The sequence below is a fragment of the Ascoidea rubescens genome (genome assembly GCF_001661345.1).
Source record: "Ascoidea rubescens DSM 1968 unplaced genomic scaffold ASCRUscaffold_1, whole genome shotgun sequence".
NCBI lineage: Eukaryota > Fungi > Ascomycota > Saccharomycetes > Ascoideales > Ascoideaceae > Ascoidea > Ascoidea rubescens.
In genome coordinates this window covers 1,888,353-1,906,338 of record NW_017962913.1, presented here as the reverse complement: position 1 = coordinate 1,906,338, position 17,986 = coordinate 1,888,353, and the positions used below count along the sequence as shown (strand labels likewise).

General features: G+C 31.0%; 5 protein-coding genes across 5 annotated transcripts; 1 reads left to right on the top strand and 4 right to left on the bottom strand.

The window, feature by feature from the left end:
* Window positions 1-254: 254 nt before the first annotated feature.
* On the bottom strand, window positions 255-1,665 carry AGX1 (alanine--glyoxylate transaminase). The gene has a single exon (XM_020188530.1). It carries the CDS (start codon window positions 1,483-1,485, stop codon window positions 340-342), a length of 1,146 nt encoding a protein of 381 aa, XP_020050336.1. The 5' UTR covers window positions 1,486-1,665; the 3' UTR covers window positions 255-339.
* A 179-nt stretch (window positions 1,666-1,844) lies between these two features.
* On the bottom strand, window positions 1,845-2,675 carry ASCRUDRAFT_68068 (J domain-containing protein; the record flags this gene model as incomplete). The annotated part of the gene is made up of 1 exon (XM_020191473.1): window positions 1,845-2,675. The coding sequence occupies one exon, from the start codon at window positions 2,673-2,675 to the stop codon at window positions 1,845-1,847; it is 831 nt and encodes a 276-aa protein (XP_020050335.1).
* A 322-nt stretch (window positions 2,676-2,997) lies between these two features.
* ASCRUDRAFT_5915 (uncharacterized protein) lies at window positions 2,998-4,752 on the bottom strand (the record flags this gene model as incomplete). Its single annotated transcript, XM_020191227.1, has 1 exon — window positions 2,998-4,752. One exon carries the CDS (start codon window positions 4,750-4,752, stop codon window positions 2,998-3,000), a length of 1,755 nt encoding a protein of 584 aa, XP_020050334.1.
* Window positions 4,753-13,667: 8,915 nt separating this feature from the next.
* Window positions 13,668-14,813, bottom strand: ASCRUDRAFT_5914 (uncharacterized protein; the record flags this gene model as incomplete). The annotated part of the gene is made up of 2 exons (XM_020191225.1): window positions 13,668-13,929; window positions 14,719-14,813. The coding sequence occupies 2 exons, from the start codon at window positions 14,811-14,813 to the stop codon at window positions 13,668-13,670; spliced, it is 357 nt and encodes a 118-aa protein (XP_020050333.1).
* Window positions 14,814-15,716: 903 nt separating this feature from the next.
* ASCRUDRAFT_73743 (SANT/Myb-like DNA-binding domain-containing protein) lies at window positions 15,717-17,859 on the top strand. The gene has a single exon (XM_020192421.1). It carries the CDS (start codon window positions 15,869-15,871, stop codon window positions 17,423-17,425), a length of 1,557 nt encoding a protein of 518 aa, XP_020050332.1. The 5' UTR covers window positions 15,717-15,868; the 3' UTR covers window positions 17,426-17,859.
* Window positions 17,860-17,986: the final 127 nt, after the last annotated feature.

The following is a 17,986-nucleotide window of genomic DNA, read 5'->3' as shown; positions in this document are numbered from 1 at the left end:
ATTTTTGTTTTCTTTTGTTTTTGTTCTTACTTGACCTTTATAACTAAATTTTTGATTTTGAATTTCTTAGATTTTAATCTTTTATTTTATTTATACATTTATCTTTACATTTATACTGGTTTTTATTCACATATTTTCAACTCTCTACTATCAGATACTTTTCTTCACTTTACCAAAAAAAAAAATTGAAATAAAAACCTTTATACTTTACTTTTAAATATAATATAATATATATATATATATATATATCGAATCAAAAAAGAGAAAAAAAAATAAAAAATCTATAAATCAAATTGTAGTCCGTATAAATTGACCATCGTCTTGTGTATTTTTCATTGTTCATTTGGAATAACCTAATTCACTCAAAGTCTCTTTAATGGCACTCAAAACAAGCTCGACATCGTCTCTTTCAACCACAGAAACTCCCATATGTCCAATTCTAAAATATTTCCCAACAATATCCTTGTGGATTCCACCAGCCAAAACAATACCCTTCTTGTAAATTGACGATAGAAATAGACTGCCATCAATACCTTTTGGAAAATAGGCTGCAGTCAATCCATTAGCGCCCACTTTTTCCTTCGACACCAATTCTAATCCCAAATCTTTCAAACTCGATTTAAGAAAAATTGATGAACTAATGTGTTTAGCAAATCTTTGATCTAAATCCTTTGATAAAATTTCATTTAATGAGGTGTTTAATGCATTAATCAATTGACAAGAAGGAGTAGCAAAATATGAAGGTTTATTGTTTTCATAGTTTTGCATAATTGGATGCCATCTTTTTAATGAAGCAAAAAAAGTGCTCGAGGTTGATCTGTTTAAAGCAGTATTAACTGCTCTTTCAGATGCAAACAAAATACACAATCCTGGTGGAACACCAATTGCCTTCTGAGAAGCAGTCAAGACAAAATCCAATCCCCAATTGTCAAATTGAATATCTTCAACCGCAACAGAACAAACACCATCAACAATAATCAAAGTTTCAGGAGAGACTTTTTTAACAACTTTGGAAATTTCTTCCAAATTGGAGACAACGGCAGTTGAGGTATCAACATGGGTGATGGTTATAATTTTATAATTCTTTGAAGCTAATTGCTTTTCAATCAAGTCGTATGAAACCACGCCACCCAATGGAGCAACCAATTTATCGACTTTGGCACCATAAGTTGTTAAACAATCGGCAAAGGAATCAGAAAAAAATCCAGTGGAAAGTAATAAAGCATTTTCATTTGGTTGAATCAAGTTTGAAGCGACGATATCCCAGCCTAAAGTACCAGAACCAGATAAAACATAGGCTTGATCATTTGGATTTGTTGATTTCAATAATTTTCTAAGGTTTTGCAAAACACTTTGGAAAATTCCAATAAAGGGTTGATGGGTGTGAGATAAAGATGGAGAAGCGTTAGCTAGTAAAACTTTGTCGGAAACCTCGATGGATCCTGGAATCATCAAAAGGTTGTGGTCAGCTTGGTGAAAAGACATGGTGGCAGATGCAATAACAAGATAATAGCAAGATAATAGCAAGATAATAGAAGGATAATAGAATAATAAACTAGAACAATAAATTGGTGAATTGGTGATGAAAAAAAATAGCAATTTAGACTGAAAAAAAGAGCAAAGTTTATTTAAATTGAAAACGAACCAAGCATTGAGGCATTAGTCAGAACTTTTTGCACGTTTTCGATTCATCAAGTTTTCACCCGATGCGGCAAAAAAATCACAATCCACACGTCTGAAAATATGCGTGGGTACTGTTTTGTGCATACACATATGTACACAAATTTCGCGTGCGCTGGTATGCATGAACCAACTTTATCCACATCAATCGATAGCTGATCCGTCTATTTGGTACTAACCTTTCGGGTTTTTCTGCTTCTTTTGCTGCTTTTTGGGGTTTTCACGTATTTGGCCTCCAATTTGCTAATGAGATTGTCGAGCCGGTTGCTCTGTCTTGCCATGATTATCTGTTTCAAGTCATCTTCCCCCTCGATTTTTCTTTTTTTGCTGTTTGTTTGGTCCTTCTGTTTCAATTTCTCCATTAACTCCTCAGCTTCTTTGGCTTCCTTTCTCATTTGTCTTAGTTTGTGTCTAATTCTAGATTTTCTTGTTTTTTTGTACTTGTCAAACCCGGCTATAGATTCATCATCTTTATTGATTTCCTCGTTTTCTATTATCTCAGAGACCAAATTATAGATCCTCTCTTCTTCATTTTTGCTAAATTCTAGATGTGGGATATTCTCAAACAAATCTAGAAAATTCCCCTTTAAATACAAAAATTCCTTCAATATATCTTGTCTCTCCTCATCTGAATTTTGATAATTTTTCTTGTCCTTTTCTATTACCTCCTCAGTTATTTTCTCGCCCTTGATGACATCAAAATAATCTTTCCAATTGAACTCGGAATCGTCTTCCAATCTATCAAATTCAAAATCTTTATATTCATCGTAATGTTTCTTGCGGCCATCATCCTGCAAAACATAATAGGCAAAGGAGATCTTCTCAAATTGCATCTTGCTTTCCTCTTTTAACTCATCAGATCCATTCACCACTTTGTCGGGATGGTATTTCAAACACAATTTTCTGTATTGCTTTTTGATCTCTATGGGAGAGCTATCCTTATAAGCCTCAAGGGTCTCATATGGGTCTAGGTTGGGGAATGGAATCGAAGACATTGTATTACTTTGTTGTGATATTGTCAAGTTGTGGTATATTGCAGCTGCTCTTATTCTTTCTTACTTAAATAGAGCAGTTCATTCACATGTCTTCTCTTCTGAACTGAAAAACAAACGCGTTTTTTCTCAAAGCGGAGCGTTTCACGCGTTTCCATTTATCTTGTTTTGAATAAAATTTGTCTGCGATTTGTTTCAAAGATTACAATAAAACAACGAGATTTGTATTCTTATTGTCAGTTATCTAATGTTTTTATATAGTCTTAATGGTCTATACATCTATAAATTCATAACCCGCTAAACTTATGAACTTATAAACCAATTTTCATCCTAGTATCTTTGGCAAACGACGCTTTGGACCTTTTGTTCGAGATTTGTTAGGGTGTGTTAATTTCTTTTCAGTAGATAACTCAGATGAATCGAATGTCTTAGATCGTGGTGGCATTGACACCGGTTGAGAATTTATAAGATTATTGTTCGATTCATTGATTGAAAGATTTTCACTTTGTAAAGAAGGTTGAGATTTTGAAAAAGTTGAATTGGAACCAACCATAAATGGTAATCTAACTGGTCCTTGTTGGGACATTGGTGGAACAATTTTTTTTTTTTTTATTTCAAAATTTATTGTGTTATTATTATTATTATTATTATTATTATTATTATTATTATTATTATTATTATTATTATTATTATTATTATTGTTATTGTTATTATTGTTATTATTATTGTCTCTCTCATAATTTTGTAGTTCTTCTTTGGAAATTTTAAAACCACTAGATGAATTGGGTTTATTTTCAAATTTGGGTATTAAAGGCTCAAATGATTTTTTGTTTAAAAAGTTGAAGTTTTTTTCAATATCAAAATTTTTAATGAATTTATTTGAATTTGAATTTGAAATTATATTGATAGATGAATATCTTTTAAATTTATTTGAAACATTGTTCTTTAAATCGAAAGGTTTTATTTCAAATGAACTTCTTCTAATAGTAATATTTTTGCTGGAATTTATTGAATTTTCATTTTTTTTAAATAAATCTGGCTTGGGTTTGACTAAAGGTTTATTTAGTAAATTAATTGGGGGGTTGGTTTTAATTTGAGGTTTACCTTTAATCAGTGGTTTTGAATTAATGAAAATATTGTCTTCATTACTATTTTTATCATTATCATCATCATTATCATTATCATTATTATAATTTTCGTCATCACTATCCATATTACTGAAAGGATTATAATCATCATCATCATTCTTTTGTTCTTGTTTTTTATCAACTTTATTGATTGGGTCTTTTAATATTAGTTTTGGCTTAGTCTTAATCATAATCTTTGGCTTTAACTTTATAATAGGTTTTTGAAGAAATTTTTCATTGACAACGATTTTATTTGGTTCAAATGGGTTGTATTCATCTTCGGTATCTATGTCATTCTGGATATCATCTTTGATAATATTATCAATCTTTTTCAATTGTGGTTTTGGTTTAATTAATGGTTTTGGCTTTAGTTTTAGTTTTGGCATTGGCATTGGCTTTGGCTTTGGCTTTGGTTTGATATCAGGAATCTTGGTCATTTTAATCTCCGTAATAATTTTATTTGAATTTGACTGCAAATTTTTCATATTCTCAGAGGAAAATAGTGATTCTCTTAATTTAACATATTCTTGTATGTTACTGCTATCTTTATTAATCTCATCGTCAGTGATTTTGGTTTCTATATCTGTTTTCAAATGTAGATGTGAACTACCCCTATCACTGTTGCTTGAGGGAAAAACAATAGTTGATCTCTTTAAGATCACTGCTGGCTTTGGCTTGGGTTTAAGTATTAACCTAGGTTTGGGTTTGATTTCAGGTTTGGCTCCCTTTACTTCCAACTCTCTTAACTTATCCAGCTGCTTTGACTCGTTCGGCTCATTCAACTCTTCTGTTTTCCTGGCAATATCGCTGTTTGTTCTCAAGGAGTCTCGTCGCTTGAGCAAAAGAGCTGGTTTCTTCTTGGGAATGGGTTTTGGCCTGGAGATGGAGCTTACACTGGCGTCCTGGGAAAAGTGCAGACTGAGAACTGGGGACCTGGAAACAGAAGCCGTCATGGTGCTGTGTGTGCTCTAGTTTTTGGAGCTGTGTGTGGAGCTGTGTCTACTTCTGCTGCTTCTTCTGCTGCTTCTCCAGGTATTTCTTCTCCAGGTGTTTATTCAGAGGACTTGCCCGATCGGGCCTGAAGCAGGAGCCTTGCTGCGAATGCGGCTCTTAAAGGCCGGTTTTAAAGCGTGGTGCTAAAACTGGGTCGTAAAGATTGGTCTTAAAGCTCTGCTGCTGAATCTGTATGATTGAAACATGAAAACAGTGCTTCCAGAAGTGATGCTGAACACAGGCTCGCTGGAGTCAGGATTGTCGTTTTTCTTACTGTTTTGATTCGGGACAGGTGTCTGTGACCCATTCCTGAAACAGCTCTTTTGCTGTCCCAACTAAGGAGCTGGCTCTTGCTCTGACAAAGTTGTTATCAACGCCAAACACAACTCCTCTAATTCCAGACACATTTTCTTCTGTTTTGATCGCTGACGTTAAATATACAAACATCCTTTGCCAATTTCAGTTCCAAAAATGGTCCAACGAGTGAGTTTGTTTGGCTATCAAATATTTGATATTTGCAAATTTTGTGGAAACAAATACTAAAACTGAAATATCCTGAAATCAGATGAACAGATTTAGTTTTAACAAAAAATCGAAGTAAAAACTTCAAAAATTCAAAAATTCAAAAAAATAAAAATATAAAAAATATAAAAAATATAAAAAATATAAAAAATAATAGGAAAAACCCAACCTGATTTGAACCAAATGCATTGCCTATAATATTTGACCAACTTGAAAAATTAGCACAATTTATGCAATTTAATTTGCCAATTCATTCAATTTGATTTTGTCTCAATTTGATTTTTTTTTATTTTCTGTTATTTAGATTTTAATAACGACATCATTCCTGTCACCACAAGACTTCTATTGTGCTAATCAACTTAAAATCTTGCAGAATGTGGATTCTGCCCTACTGATTCTCTTAATCTCTTTTATTAGTTAATTAGAAACAATATAATAATATCAGCGAAATATAAAAAAATATAAAAAAATATAAAAAAATATAAATCAACATTTAAATCATCAAGTGCCCGTTATTTTGGTGTGCCAGTAATTTCAACTGCCTTTGACCAATCAAAAATAATTTAAATTCACATTATAATATATAAGGCAATATTAATTCATAAACTCAAATATCTCAAATATCTCAAACAACCTAAAATAAAACTTGTTAACTTGTTGAAACCTGTAAAACCTATTTAAATTGAGCCAATTTTCCAAATTGGCTCACTACTTGACTCATTATATTACTCTTGTTTTACTAATCCTAAATTTTTGAGTCGTGATGTTTATCAATTATCAAACCGGTTTTACCATCAGTATTAAACAAAGAAAAGAAAAGTAAAGCAAAAACTAAATTACAATACAAGAGAAGTCTCAAACCCTTTTTTCTTTCCTTGTTGTTTTCTTCTTATTTTGTACTTGTTTGCGTTTTTCTTTCTTTTTCTTCAACATCATACAGCATCCTCATCTTCATATTCATCACCATCATCTTCGTAATTTTTCCGCCAATTAGATATGATATTACATTGAACTTTTTTTTACCTTAAAGAAGAAAAGTCACAAAGGAGCATTTCTTTTCTCTGTTAGAAAAGTTAATGACAAGAGGAATTGTATTAAATCAAATCCATTAAAAAAAATTTATACTTGGTTTTTTTAGCAAGAATTAATCACCGCTACCTAAACATCAAAATCAAGTACTTTCTAGTCATAATGAATTTCTATTATTTACCAGTAATGGTAATAGTTTATTCTAGGTTTAAATGTTTTTTTGAATTTAGTTTATTTAAATTCTGATTTTCATAAAGACCAAAAATGTTATAAAATAAAAATATATTTAGAAAAATCACTAAAATCGTTCCGGCAAAGGAATTGATTTTTATTTGTTAAGATTTGGAAAGCAGCAAACAGATGGCTGTCTTTTTAATAACTATATGACTTTTGGTTATGTGAAATGTTCTTCTTAAAAACTGTAAAAAAAAGAAAGGGAATTTGAATTTAAAATAATTTCAAGTTCAAATTCAAATTCAAATTCAAATAATTTTTAAACAAATAGTTTAAATAGTCTTTTGAAAAAGTCTTTTTAAATAATCTTTTTATAAAATATTTTAGTATAATATATTGTGCTTTTAGTTTATTTTTTAAAATATTTTTAAAATTCATTGCAACATCTTAAAAGTATTTTAAAGTTTATAAATTTTCAACAAACTGAAACCTTAAAGCCTGTTTATTCTACACTATTCTTTAGAATAATATTTCAATTTTTGGAAATCTTTTTTTTATAATATTCAATTAAGTTGAACAATTTGGACATTTGGAGTAGCTTCAGCTTGCAAAGCTAAACATTTCCAGCAGTTTAAATAATTTGGACAAAGTGGAAAAAAAAATATTTAGCAAGTAATATGAATGTATAATTGAAAAGTAAAGAATATTTTTATTTTTATTTTTATTTTAGAAGTGGTAGTAAATCATTCCTAATTCTCGAGCAATTTTTGACCCAATAGACTAAGACATTTAGATACGAATTTCTATCAAAAATGATTGACAAAGTAACTAACACTAACTTGAAATGCAAATTGTTCTAATTTTTATTAATATTAATATTAATTCACTTTACTTTACTTTACTTCAATTGTAAAATATTCAAATAAAAAGCGAGAGAAAAGCTAAAGTTTATAATTTCAGGATTAATTAGTTGTTTTTTTTCTTTCCTTCTTTGTTTCTTTCTCATTTCTTAAGTATAGAAAGAAAGTATGTAGAATAATATGAATATTTGAGTAGAATCAGTAAAGTCATTTGGATTATATGGGATATGTAATTTAGATAATATTTTGGAATGAAGAATTACGTCAAAGAGATATGAAGTAGATTGAACAAAATGATATACAGTGACAATAAGAATATATATCGAACAAAATTAGAAAATTAAAACAAGGCAGCCAAAAGAAAGAGAAGATAAATTAATTCTAAGTGAATATCAACAAAATATTTTGAGACATTGCAAAAGAAGAACTCTTAAGTAATAAATAAGTAATAACTATCAGAAGAATTTGTGTGCAAATTATTATTTGAAACAAATTTGCAATTTTGTTTATAATTCTATATTGATTGTAGTAAGTGTAATAAATTTCTATTTTTTTAAGTAAATTTAGTCGTTTTATATTTTATTAAATCACTTATATCGTTTTTATTCATAATTTTTTATAATTTTTCATGTTATTCATGATTATTCCCGATTATTCAGGATTATTCGTGATTATTTGTGGTTTTTTGTGGTTTTTTGTGGTTTGTTTATAATTTTGTGTTTGTTTTATGGTTTCGATTAATAATAGATTTTGAGTTATTGATAACCATTAGATTTTGGTGAAAAGTAATTTAATTTGAATAGTTATGCATATTAAATATATCTCAATTGAAAAGAACAAGAAAAAATTAAAAAATTAAAAAATTAAAAAATTAAAAAATTAAAGAATTAAAGAATTAAAAAATAAAATAATAAAAGAAATAAAAATTGGTAAGAATAAACCCTTTTTAAACTTTTTGGAATCAGTGGAATTTAAAGAAGTGAATTAGTAATAGGCTAGTAAGGGTGGTGGTTGGTTGTGGTAGTGATAATGGTAGTGGTAGTGGTGGTGGTGAGTAGTGGCTAGTTAGTAATGTCAAAACATTGCTATATAATTAGCTAAATAATACAATAAAAGTGTTCAATATTAGCAGCAGATAAGAAAAATCAAATGATAATTTTTAGGTCAAATGCACATTAAATAATTTTATTAATAATAATTTTTTAACCAGAATTCAGCCAGAAAAAAACAAGAAATTCTATGTAATTTTATATATTTTAGCATTTGATAATTATAAATTCATATTCAGTCAAACAAATATATTCATTAATACAGCTGATTCAAAAAGGAAGTACTCGATCAAAATGCTGAGAAACTTTTAGTTGAAGTCAAGAATAAAATGATCATGAATATTAAATTACATTAAATGAAAAGCATGAATTCTGAAAATCTAAATAAATTAAACTGCCCAAATAGATCCACCAAGAAGATCTACAGCCAGTATAAAATCAAAGCAATCATCTTGATCTTCATCGCCACTCTCTCATTATGTTTCCTATACAAAACACCCACATATAGACATTTTGCACTTGAGCATTTTGCATTTAAACATTTGCAGCAAAAGCAACGCAAAATTATTAAAAAGCCATAAAAGGCTTGTTAAGGCTCTTTTGCGCACAACTGCCGTGCTTTAAAACTCCAGCACTACGTATATCCTGGACCGCTAGGTTTCATGCATACTGATGCACTTTCTGCACCTACCACGCATATACACACTATATATGCAGAAAAAGCGCAGCACACGCAGTGTGTACTATACGCGCACTCATGTGCTAGCACAATATGCGCACGCGTGTCTCACACCTCTGGTGTTCTTGGAGTATTTGTCGAAATACGTGCATATGGTTGCGGTTGGCATGAACCAGCCAATCAGCATGCGTACTTTTGCCACGTCCGTTGCTGTGGATCTTGCATTCATTTCTTCTTTCGGCCTCGACACTTTGGCTGCAAATGAACACCTGAGATCTATTAAGGTGATTTTGCTGTTCCTCCCGAGTTTATTTGGACGAAATCATCTGTGCTTTTTGGCTGCGCTTTTGTACCTTTTCCACCTGGTTTTGTTGCGTAGTCTCTAATGGGCGATGGTGCTGTTTCTCTTGTTGCATCGATATATAGACCTTGCAATCAACTTCTCCTTCATTCCTTGGTCGATGCTTTTCTACTTTTTCTTCTCCTCCCTCTGGCTCTTCATGACTTATGGAGAATGAGTCACTTGTGCTGTACGATCCGAAGTGTTTGTTATACTTTTCCATGCTGTTGTTTCTTTTCAAGGTTTTTTGTCGCTACCTTATTTAAAATTTGAAACGAAAAACCATATTTGATTTTGAATTTTGAATTCCAAAATACTTGGACTCGAAGTAATCCATTCAAACAATTTTAGGTGCCTGTGAAGCAACTTAATGAATTATATTTGTTGCGAAAGTTTCAAGTACTGATTATTCATGGATCCAATCCCTTTCTTGAAAAGGTCAAGCATTACTTGTCTCCAGATGAGTTATTTCCACTGATCTTCATTTACGATGGTCCAGGTTTGCTTAAATACCATATACATTTGTTTTTACAACTTTGGTTTTCTTAGGTCCTTTTTCTCTTCTTCCACCACTAAAATTATTTTTTTCTCAATTATTTTTTTCTCAAAACAAAAACAAAGTTCTATTCTGTAATACCCCTTTACCTACCTACATTATGGTCTTCGCTCCAGTTTTCTCACTTCTTTATTAGGCAAGATAACCAAGTCGTAACAAGGTTTGATATTATTTTTTATTACTCAAAACTACGACTCTGAAGCACAAAATAATTATAATGATTATCTGATTTATTGTTTTCTCCTTTCTGCAATTTTCCGCTGGGAACTTTGAACATATTATTGTGCCATTTGTATCATAATTATTGTCGACATTATTATTATCTTCAGTATCGCTATTCTCAGCAAGTTGAATAACCAGCCTCTACACCTAAAGATAATAACAATATTGCCATCCTCCAAAAATAACAAGACTGTGTTTCAGCCTATCACTTACAAGCTATAACTAAACATCTCTTCTATGAGCAACAGCCATAGAAACAACAATAAACAAAAATAAGCAATAATTTACCAGTTCAAACACCTCTGAAAGTTTCATACCACTTTTTTTTTATTTTTTTAATTTTTTTTTCTTTTTAGATTAAAATATTTGAAAAAGGAATGATGGTTTTGTGACTAATTAAACAGACAACTGGTCCATTTCATATATCATTTTTCAAATTATTATATATCCTGTTTTATACAATAGCTTCTTCTAATCGGTTAATGTATTAATAGCCTACTTTGCAATCTTATGGGATGTTTTTTCTTTCAAGATTTTTCAAGATTTTTCAAAATTTTTCAAGATTTTGCAAGATTATCGCCAATTGGGTACAAAAATGATACTAATTTGCCATTTTTTGTAATCTGATAAACCTATATGATTATTTGTTTATCAATCTAAATTTTCTTTGCCGTATTTTTTCAGTTTAAGAGCTATTCTTCCTATTCACCAGAAGGCAAAATAAAAATAAAAATAAAAATAAAAAAAGAAAAAGAAAAAGAAAACTCTTATTATCCTTCACAGAGTATACTTTTTTTTTGCTTTTTTTTCGCTTTGATGCTTGGTAACGATCTTTAATATTTGTCCCTCTCATCAAGAGAAAATAATTTCAAATGATTGAAAAAAGTATCAAATATCAACCATGCAATATGAAATATTGAATATACTCCATCCAATAAATTTTACTTTATGCCTTTAGATTCCTGTTCTTGTTCTTCATGATATTGGAATAATTAAATATAAACGAATATAAATAAACGTAAAAGAATACATTAAATGATAATGGGATAAATGCAATAAACACAAGAGGATTGAAAAAACCACTATCAAAAGTGAGGGAATCAAAACATCCATTACAATTTCAAAAAAAAAACTATTATTTATATATAATTAAAAGTATTGCTTATAGTGCTTGTAGTACTTACCATGCTTCTAAACACATTTAAATTATTATTGTCTTAAGTGGTTAATTTGACAGAATTCTTTATTGGATTTTTTTTTCACCTCCACAATAGCATTTTGTTTATAATTCCTGGTCATACCAGCTGCCTGCTAATTTTAAAAGGCTGCAATTCAAAATGTCCATGTAATTTTGGAATCTTTTACCATAATGAATGGAGAACAGTGCAATTATCAAGCTGCCTGCCAGTATTTCAATGGCAAAAGCCCAAATAAAAAATATGGTTTCTCTTTTTTGAATAGTCCTTCAAGCAATACAGAGCATGTTCATTCTCAGTTACGGAACTTTCGATAGCTATGCACTTTTGTTTTATTTCTCACACTTCATTTTTTTTTACATTTTACCACTGAAATTACTGATTAATTCTGCAAAAATTCAGTATTTAATGGTTGTCAAGAGCATGAGTTGAAATTAGGCTTTGGAATTTCAACATGAGTAGTTCTACTGGATGCGAGTAATAACCACCAACTATCATCGATTATGGTTAATTATGGTTAATTATGGTTAATTATTATTAATTGTGAGTATAAGACAGGTAATTATTGTTATAAGAGATAATTAGAATGGTGTGAGTGATACGTGAAAAGCCTAATGAAAGGACTTTCTTTTTCCATGAATTATTCTGTTCTCTCTCTCTTTGGTTTTTAATATGCTTGTAGCCAGTGATTTATAATTCATTTTCGCTCGCAGTAGATGATCTTCTTTTGCAAAGAATGGGTGTTTTAAAAATAATATTATCTGATTTCATACTAAAATTTTTAGAGTGTATTTTAACTTCGAAACCCACAGCAAGTGCTAAAATAACGTTAGTACCGTAACATTTAGATTTCGTATTTGGTAATTTAAACAAATGAAAAGAGAGCACCAATACTCGTAATTGAAATTTCTCAAGGCCCCAAATATGTTCATTAGAGGGCTTATGCTCACTATGGCACAGAAAATCCAGCAAGAGAACGGTTGGGGCTAGGTAGCAAGAACAGTAACTAGTGCTGCTGCTGGCAAAAATGGGCCTCATGAACAGAGGCACTGGAGCTAAAGGAGGCCATGATGGCAGCATTCCTAGCTGCCAGAGCAGGACACTGCTGAACGAAGTGATGGAGCAGTGCTAGATACGTTGGTGAGCGAGAAGCAGAGTCTGTGGTTTCTTGGTGCCAGGGGCTGCGTTAGATTGAAGTAATTTCATGATTTCTGGTGGTCAATATCGAAATTTCAGTGCATAGTTGATTGCTATTTTTGCCCATGGAGATTTGCTGATTCTGCCATACTTCCATGCTTTATAATTTAATGCTCACGATTGTATGCTCACCATTTAGAATTTGGAGTTGCAACTCAGCTACCAACCATATTTACGAGTTTTCGCTTGATACAAGCTGTGCACCAACTCCAGCCTTTGGAAATGCAGCTAAAATATGCAATTTCCAAACAGACCTAGCAACTTTTAGGTTAACCACATAGGACAGCACAATAGTAGCAAACAACTGGGACTTCTGCCTGGTTGGACAGCCTTTGCAAGAGCAGTAGATTGGGCTGTGGGTTGGGTTATGGATCAATAGCTTTGTAAAGACATTATAGTAGAGACCATGGTGGGAGATATAGTACCCAAATAACCAGAAAGTGATATGACGATGAGACCACCATGTTTCCAGCTGGAGACAAAAGGAAATTAATTTTTTATTGTCATAGGTTCCCTTCAAAATGCTTCTAGAGGTTCAATTGTAAGTTTAAGCTAAAGAGAATGAGTAGCGAAAAATGGAAACCTATGCCAAAGTGATACGAGTTGAGTAAGCTCCAGAAGCAAAAGAAAATCAAAATGGTGTAAATGATACAAACATTAAAAAGAAATAAAAAATTTTATTTGGAAACTCAAGAAGTCAAAAAGTCAAAAAGTCAAAAAGTCAAAAAGTCAAAAAGCCAAAGAGTCAATCATTCAATTGTTTGGTCTTTTGCAATGTTGGTTAATCAATATTTCAAAGCTCAATCACCACTTGCGATTTAGCTCATTTGACAACACAGCTTTTTGAATCCAACAAACATGATTGCTACTTGAATCAAATAATGAGTTGAGTATTTGAGAATCGATTTCGTGAAATAAAACAAAGTAAAACACTGCGTTTTACAACAACATTTCCATGTTGTATTCGCAGCTGAAAAATAATTCAAAGTCTTTCTAGACCAAATTGTCTTATATTTTGATTGAGAAGCTAAAACATCACTTGAAGTTTGATTCACAAAGCAGCAATGTATTCCTTTAGTTTCCAGATACTTCTGACATTTTGCTGTATGTTCCTATTTGATTTGTCATTTGGATCAATTAGAGTATTAAAAGCGTTAAAAGCATTAAGGGCAATTAAAGTGATTAGTGTATTGAGGGTATTGAGATCAATGGGCAAGAGAAACATTGGTATTTGCTTTATTTGAATCTCTAACATCAAAATGTGTAATAATAAAGGTTTTACAGGTATGCTTCCTGCAATCTTGTGAATTAAACTGATAAAGCGAATAAATCCAATCTACTATGATATGATTTATATCTTGATCAAAACACGAGTGTTCAACTAAGCTGACTTGTGTTTACTTGACGAATAGAATGCAATTATTGGTGTATGAATATTTTAAAATGGTTATATGTGGATAAAAATGGATACTAATGGATATTAATGGATAACAATGACCAGGCATTACAACCAACAATGGCCATTTGCTATAAAACTGAAAAGCGACTATATTTGATCATCAACTGTTTTTCCCTGCTTTTTCTTTTCCAGCTAATATATTCAATTTATTTAACCAATTTGTTAAACCCTTTCATTTAAAATCAAGACTGCTCATGGTCTTTAATAGACAAACAAAAGAAACAAAAGAAACACTAATCGAGCTACTCGAACTAATCAAATTCTTTTTTAAAGCCTAAAGATAAAACACTTTTTTTGCTTATTACTCTAAAAAATAGACGAAAAAGTAGAAATTAAAAAGGAGTTGGTAAATTAATTTTGGATAGTTTTAAAAACATTAGTTTATCTCAAATTATTGCGACTAAATACTAAATAGTAAACACTAATTCTTTTAACAAAATTTAAAGTTGCTGTGATACTATAAGACATAACTTAATTGTTGAATAAAACACTAATTCTCTAACTTCGTATAATACTTTTCAAACATCAACATGAGAAAATACTTGAAAAAACTTGGAAAAAAACACTTGAAAAACCACTTGAGAAAGTACTTAAAAAAGTAGGGAATTTCAAATTTTTGCAATTGGGACACTCTTTTAATTACTCATAGTAGTCTAAATGATTTGCAAATAATAATATTATAATATTACGGATATTATTGGTATTATCGGTATTATTGGCACTGTTGAAGAGAATCATAAAAGTAACATATAACTGCTCTAAGTTCACAGCTCTCGAATTGTGTATTCAAAGCTGTTTTAACAAGCCAGTTGTGTCAGACACTTTTCGCAAATAATTTGTAAAATGCTTTGTTCCTCAACGACCAAACAATCAAATAAGAGCTCTATTGAGACAAAACGTATCAACCTGTTGTGTGGAACCACGTTGAGATCTCAGGCACTTGCACTTCCATTTCCTCCATTTCCTTCACATCCTTCATGCCATTGGTGCAACTGCAGCTTCAGCTGGGGATTCGTAATAAAGAAGGCAGACTTTGCTTGAACGCTAGCTGATACTTATTTCAATAAAGATTTAATAAAGATTTGCACAACTTGGTTAAGCCAGACTGCTAACTTTGCTACTGATTTATCATTTATTGGGATTCGAATCTTATGTGGATCGATAATTGAATTTTATTTCTAAAGTTTATGTTATTTAATTTCAATCAGTAACCTTAATCAGCTCAATATATCTTCCACATAGGACTACATTTCTGCAGGTCTTAATTGAGTTTTAGTTTTGGACTAATTGGAAATTTTGAAATTGAGCTTGTGTATTTTGCAAAATCATAAACTCAGTACTAATTTGAATTCAATTTTATCTAGCTTTATTGAACCTAATTTATTATTTCCTTTTATTTTTGGTTTTTTTTATTTGTTTTTTTGTTCTTTCTTTTTGTTGTTTCTGATTTATCATCTTTTCTTTCTCATTTATTTTTTAGTGCTTTTATTTGCGATTTCAAAAATTATTAAATTTCCAAAAAAAAATTTGATTAATAACTTTTCTGACATATTTATACTTTTTATTCATATAAATTAAAGGCAAATTGCCTTAAATTACTTTAGATTGTAAGATCTTTCAATATAAATAGATTAAAAGTCAATCAGTTTCAAAAATCTCCATCCATCTCTGTTGCTAAGTAATTAAAAAATAAATTAACTAACCAATCAAGGCATTAATTTATTCCTAACCAAAATAGAGTAGATATAAATACCAAACTATCAATTAAAGACTACAAATTAGCACTCCCAAAGATGAACGTTTCCAGGTTACTAAACGACGATAACAATAGTAAGGATAATACCAGTGATCATGTCAGTGGTTTAGAAAACACATATTTGTCCTGTTCTGATCACTCGCAATCTTCTTCACCAATTCCAATACCAGTTATACCAGCTATGCCAGCTATACCAGCTATACCAGCTATACCCTCTATGACATCTGCCGGTATAAACCAAACAGGAATTATTTCTCCTAGAAAGAGAAATTATAACAGAATGATAAATGACAACCAGCTTATTAGTCCACAGTGTAATTACTTTAATAGCCCTCAAACAACCCATTTGGATAATATGAGTCTGACCAGTCTCAACCACAATCTCATAATTAATAGTAATAGTGTGGTCAACTCTGGCACCATTAGCAACAACATCAGCAGCACTTCTAATAACATTTACAGCAATAACAATAATACCAACAATTTGAACATGCATATGAACTTAAACCACAACTTGAGCAGCACCAGTATAAATAACGGCACCAATAATTATGATTATAATAACAAAATAAATAACGAAATGGCACAACCCAGGTCTAAATCCTTAAACTTGCCCTCGAAAAGTATATCATCATTTAATTTTGTACCAAGGGACTTAAGATCTGTTTCTTATCCTGAAGCTGGAAAGAAAAACTATGCCACAAATAGTATAGATAACTGTAACAGCAACAATATTAATAGCATGAACAGCATAAGCACTATGAATATGAATAATATGGTCAATTCCAACAACATGGATAATTCCAGCATAAATAACAGAAGTCCATACAATTTATTGAACAGACCAGCAGCACATATGGAAAACTCAAGATATCCTATAACATCTATGATTAATAATAACTCGCTTGATCACAAATACTATCCGGTTGAAGTGGTATCAATGCCGCCAGTGAAATCAAAAACAAACAAAAGATTCAAGAAAAGCAACAGTCATTGGTCGTCAGAAGAAGAAATCGAATTATTTAGAGCGATTATAATGTCGTTGCCTCGATTGGATTATAAAAACTTAGCTAAAAAGCTAAACAAAGAAGACAGTCAAGTTGTCCGATACAAGTGGAAAACAATCTTGAATAAATTTGAAAAAGAGTTGAGGGAAGGAAATTTAACATTTAAAAGGAATCTGAGTGGATCAAGTTTAAACCAAGAATATTCATATTCGGAAAGTCACAATGATAACTCTGGAAGCGAAACTCCTCATGACAATGACAATGAAAGCGATGATAACAATAACGAAAACGTCAAGAACGTCGCTAATACAATCAATAAGAAGATGCAGGAGAGATCGATTTCTGAAAGCTCAGTGATAATTTCAAATGGATTGGTGACTTCTCCAATTGGCTCATTTCGTGAATCCAGCCCTTTAACAGACTCTAACAATCAGATGAATATCAGCGTCAGTAATACTCACTCAATTCTCAGTTCAACTAAATCAGGTCCTGCAATTTTACAAACTGAAGCCAATAGCCATTCAAACAAAACAGGATATGCCAACTCTTGCTCATCGTGTATTTTTAACTCAGAATCAGACTACTAACATTGGAAACCTACCATTCAGTTCTTTTTCAATTAATTTTTTTGTTTTTAATCCTCATTTAATCATTTAATTATTTAATTATTCCGCTGTTTTGTTACTTAATTTAATCATTTAGTTTTTCTTCACCTGTTTGTTCTATTTAATGTTTTTTGTCTCATCATTTCTTCTGTTTGCATTATGTTCTAGCCTTGCTTCTACACATCCACATTGGCTCCGGGCCTTTCTAATTCACTTCACTTACGTGATATATAGTTTTATATTATACATTTCTGTTCAGTTTCTTCTCTTTCCTGCCTTTTCTCTATTGTTCTCTTCCTTTCTTCTCTCTCTTCCTCTTTTCTTAGATATATAAACACACTGCCAATTGATGCATGTACATGCAAGCATACAGACTAATGCATACTTATACATTGAAATACATATATTGTCCAAACCACCAATGTGTATCAATCTTTCCAATAATGTCAAACCACGTGGCTCCGTTTTGCACGGAAAAAGTTTTTGACTCGTTTTCAAAGAAATTTTTTTCAGGTTTTTTCAAATTTTTTGAAAATTTTTTGT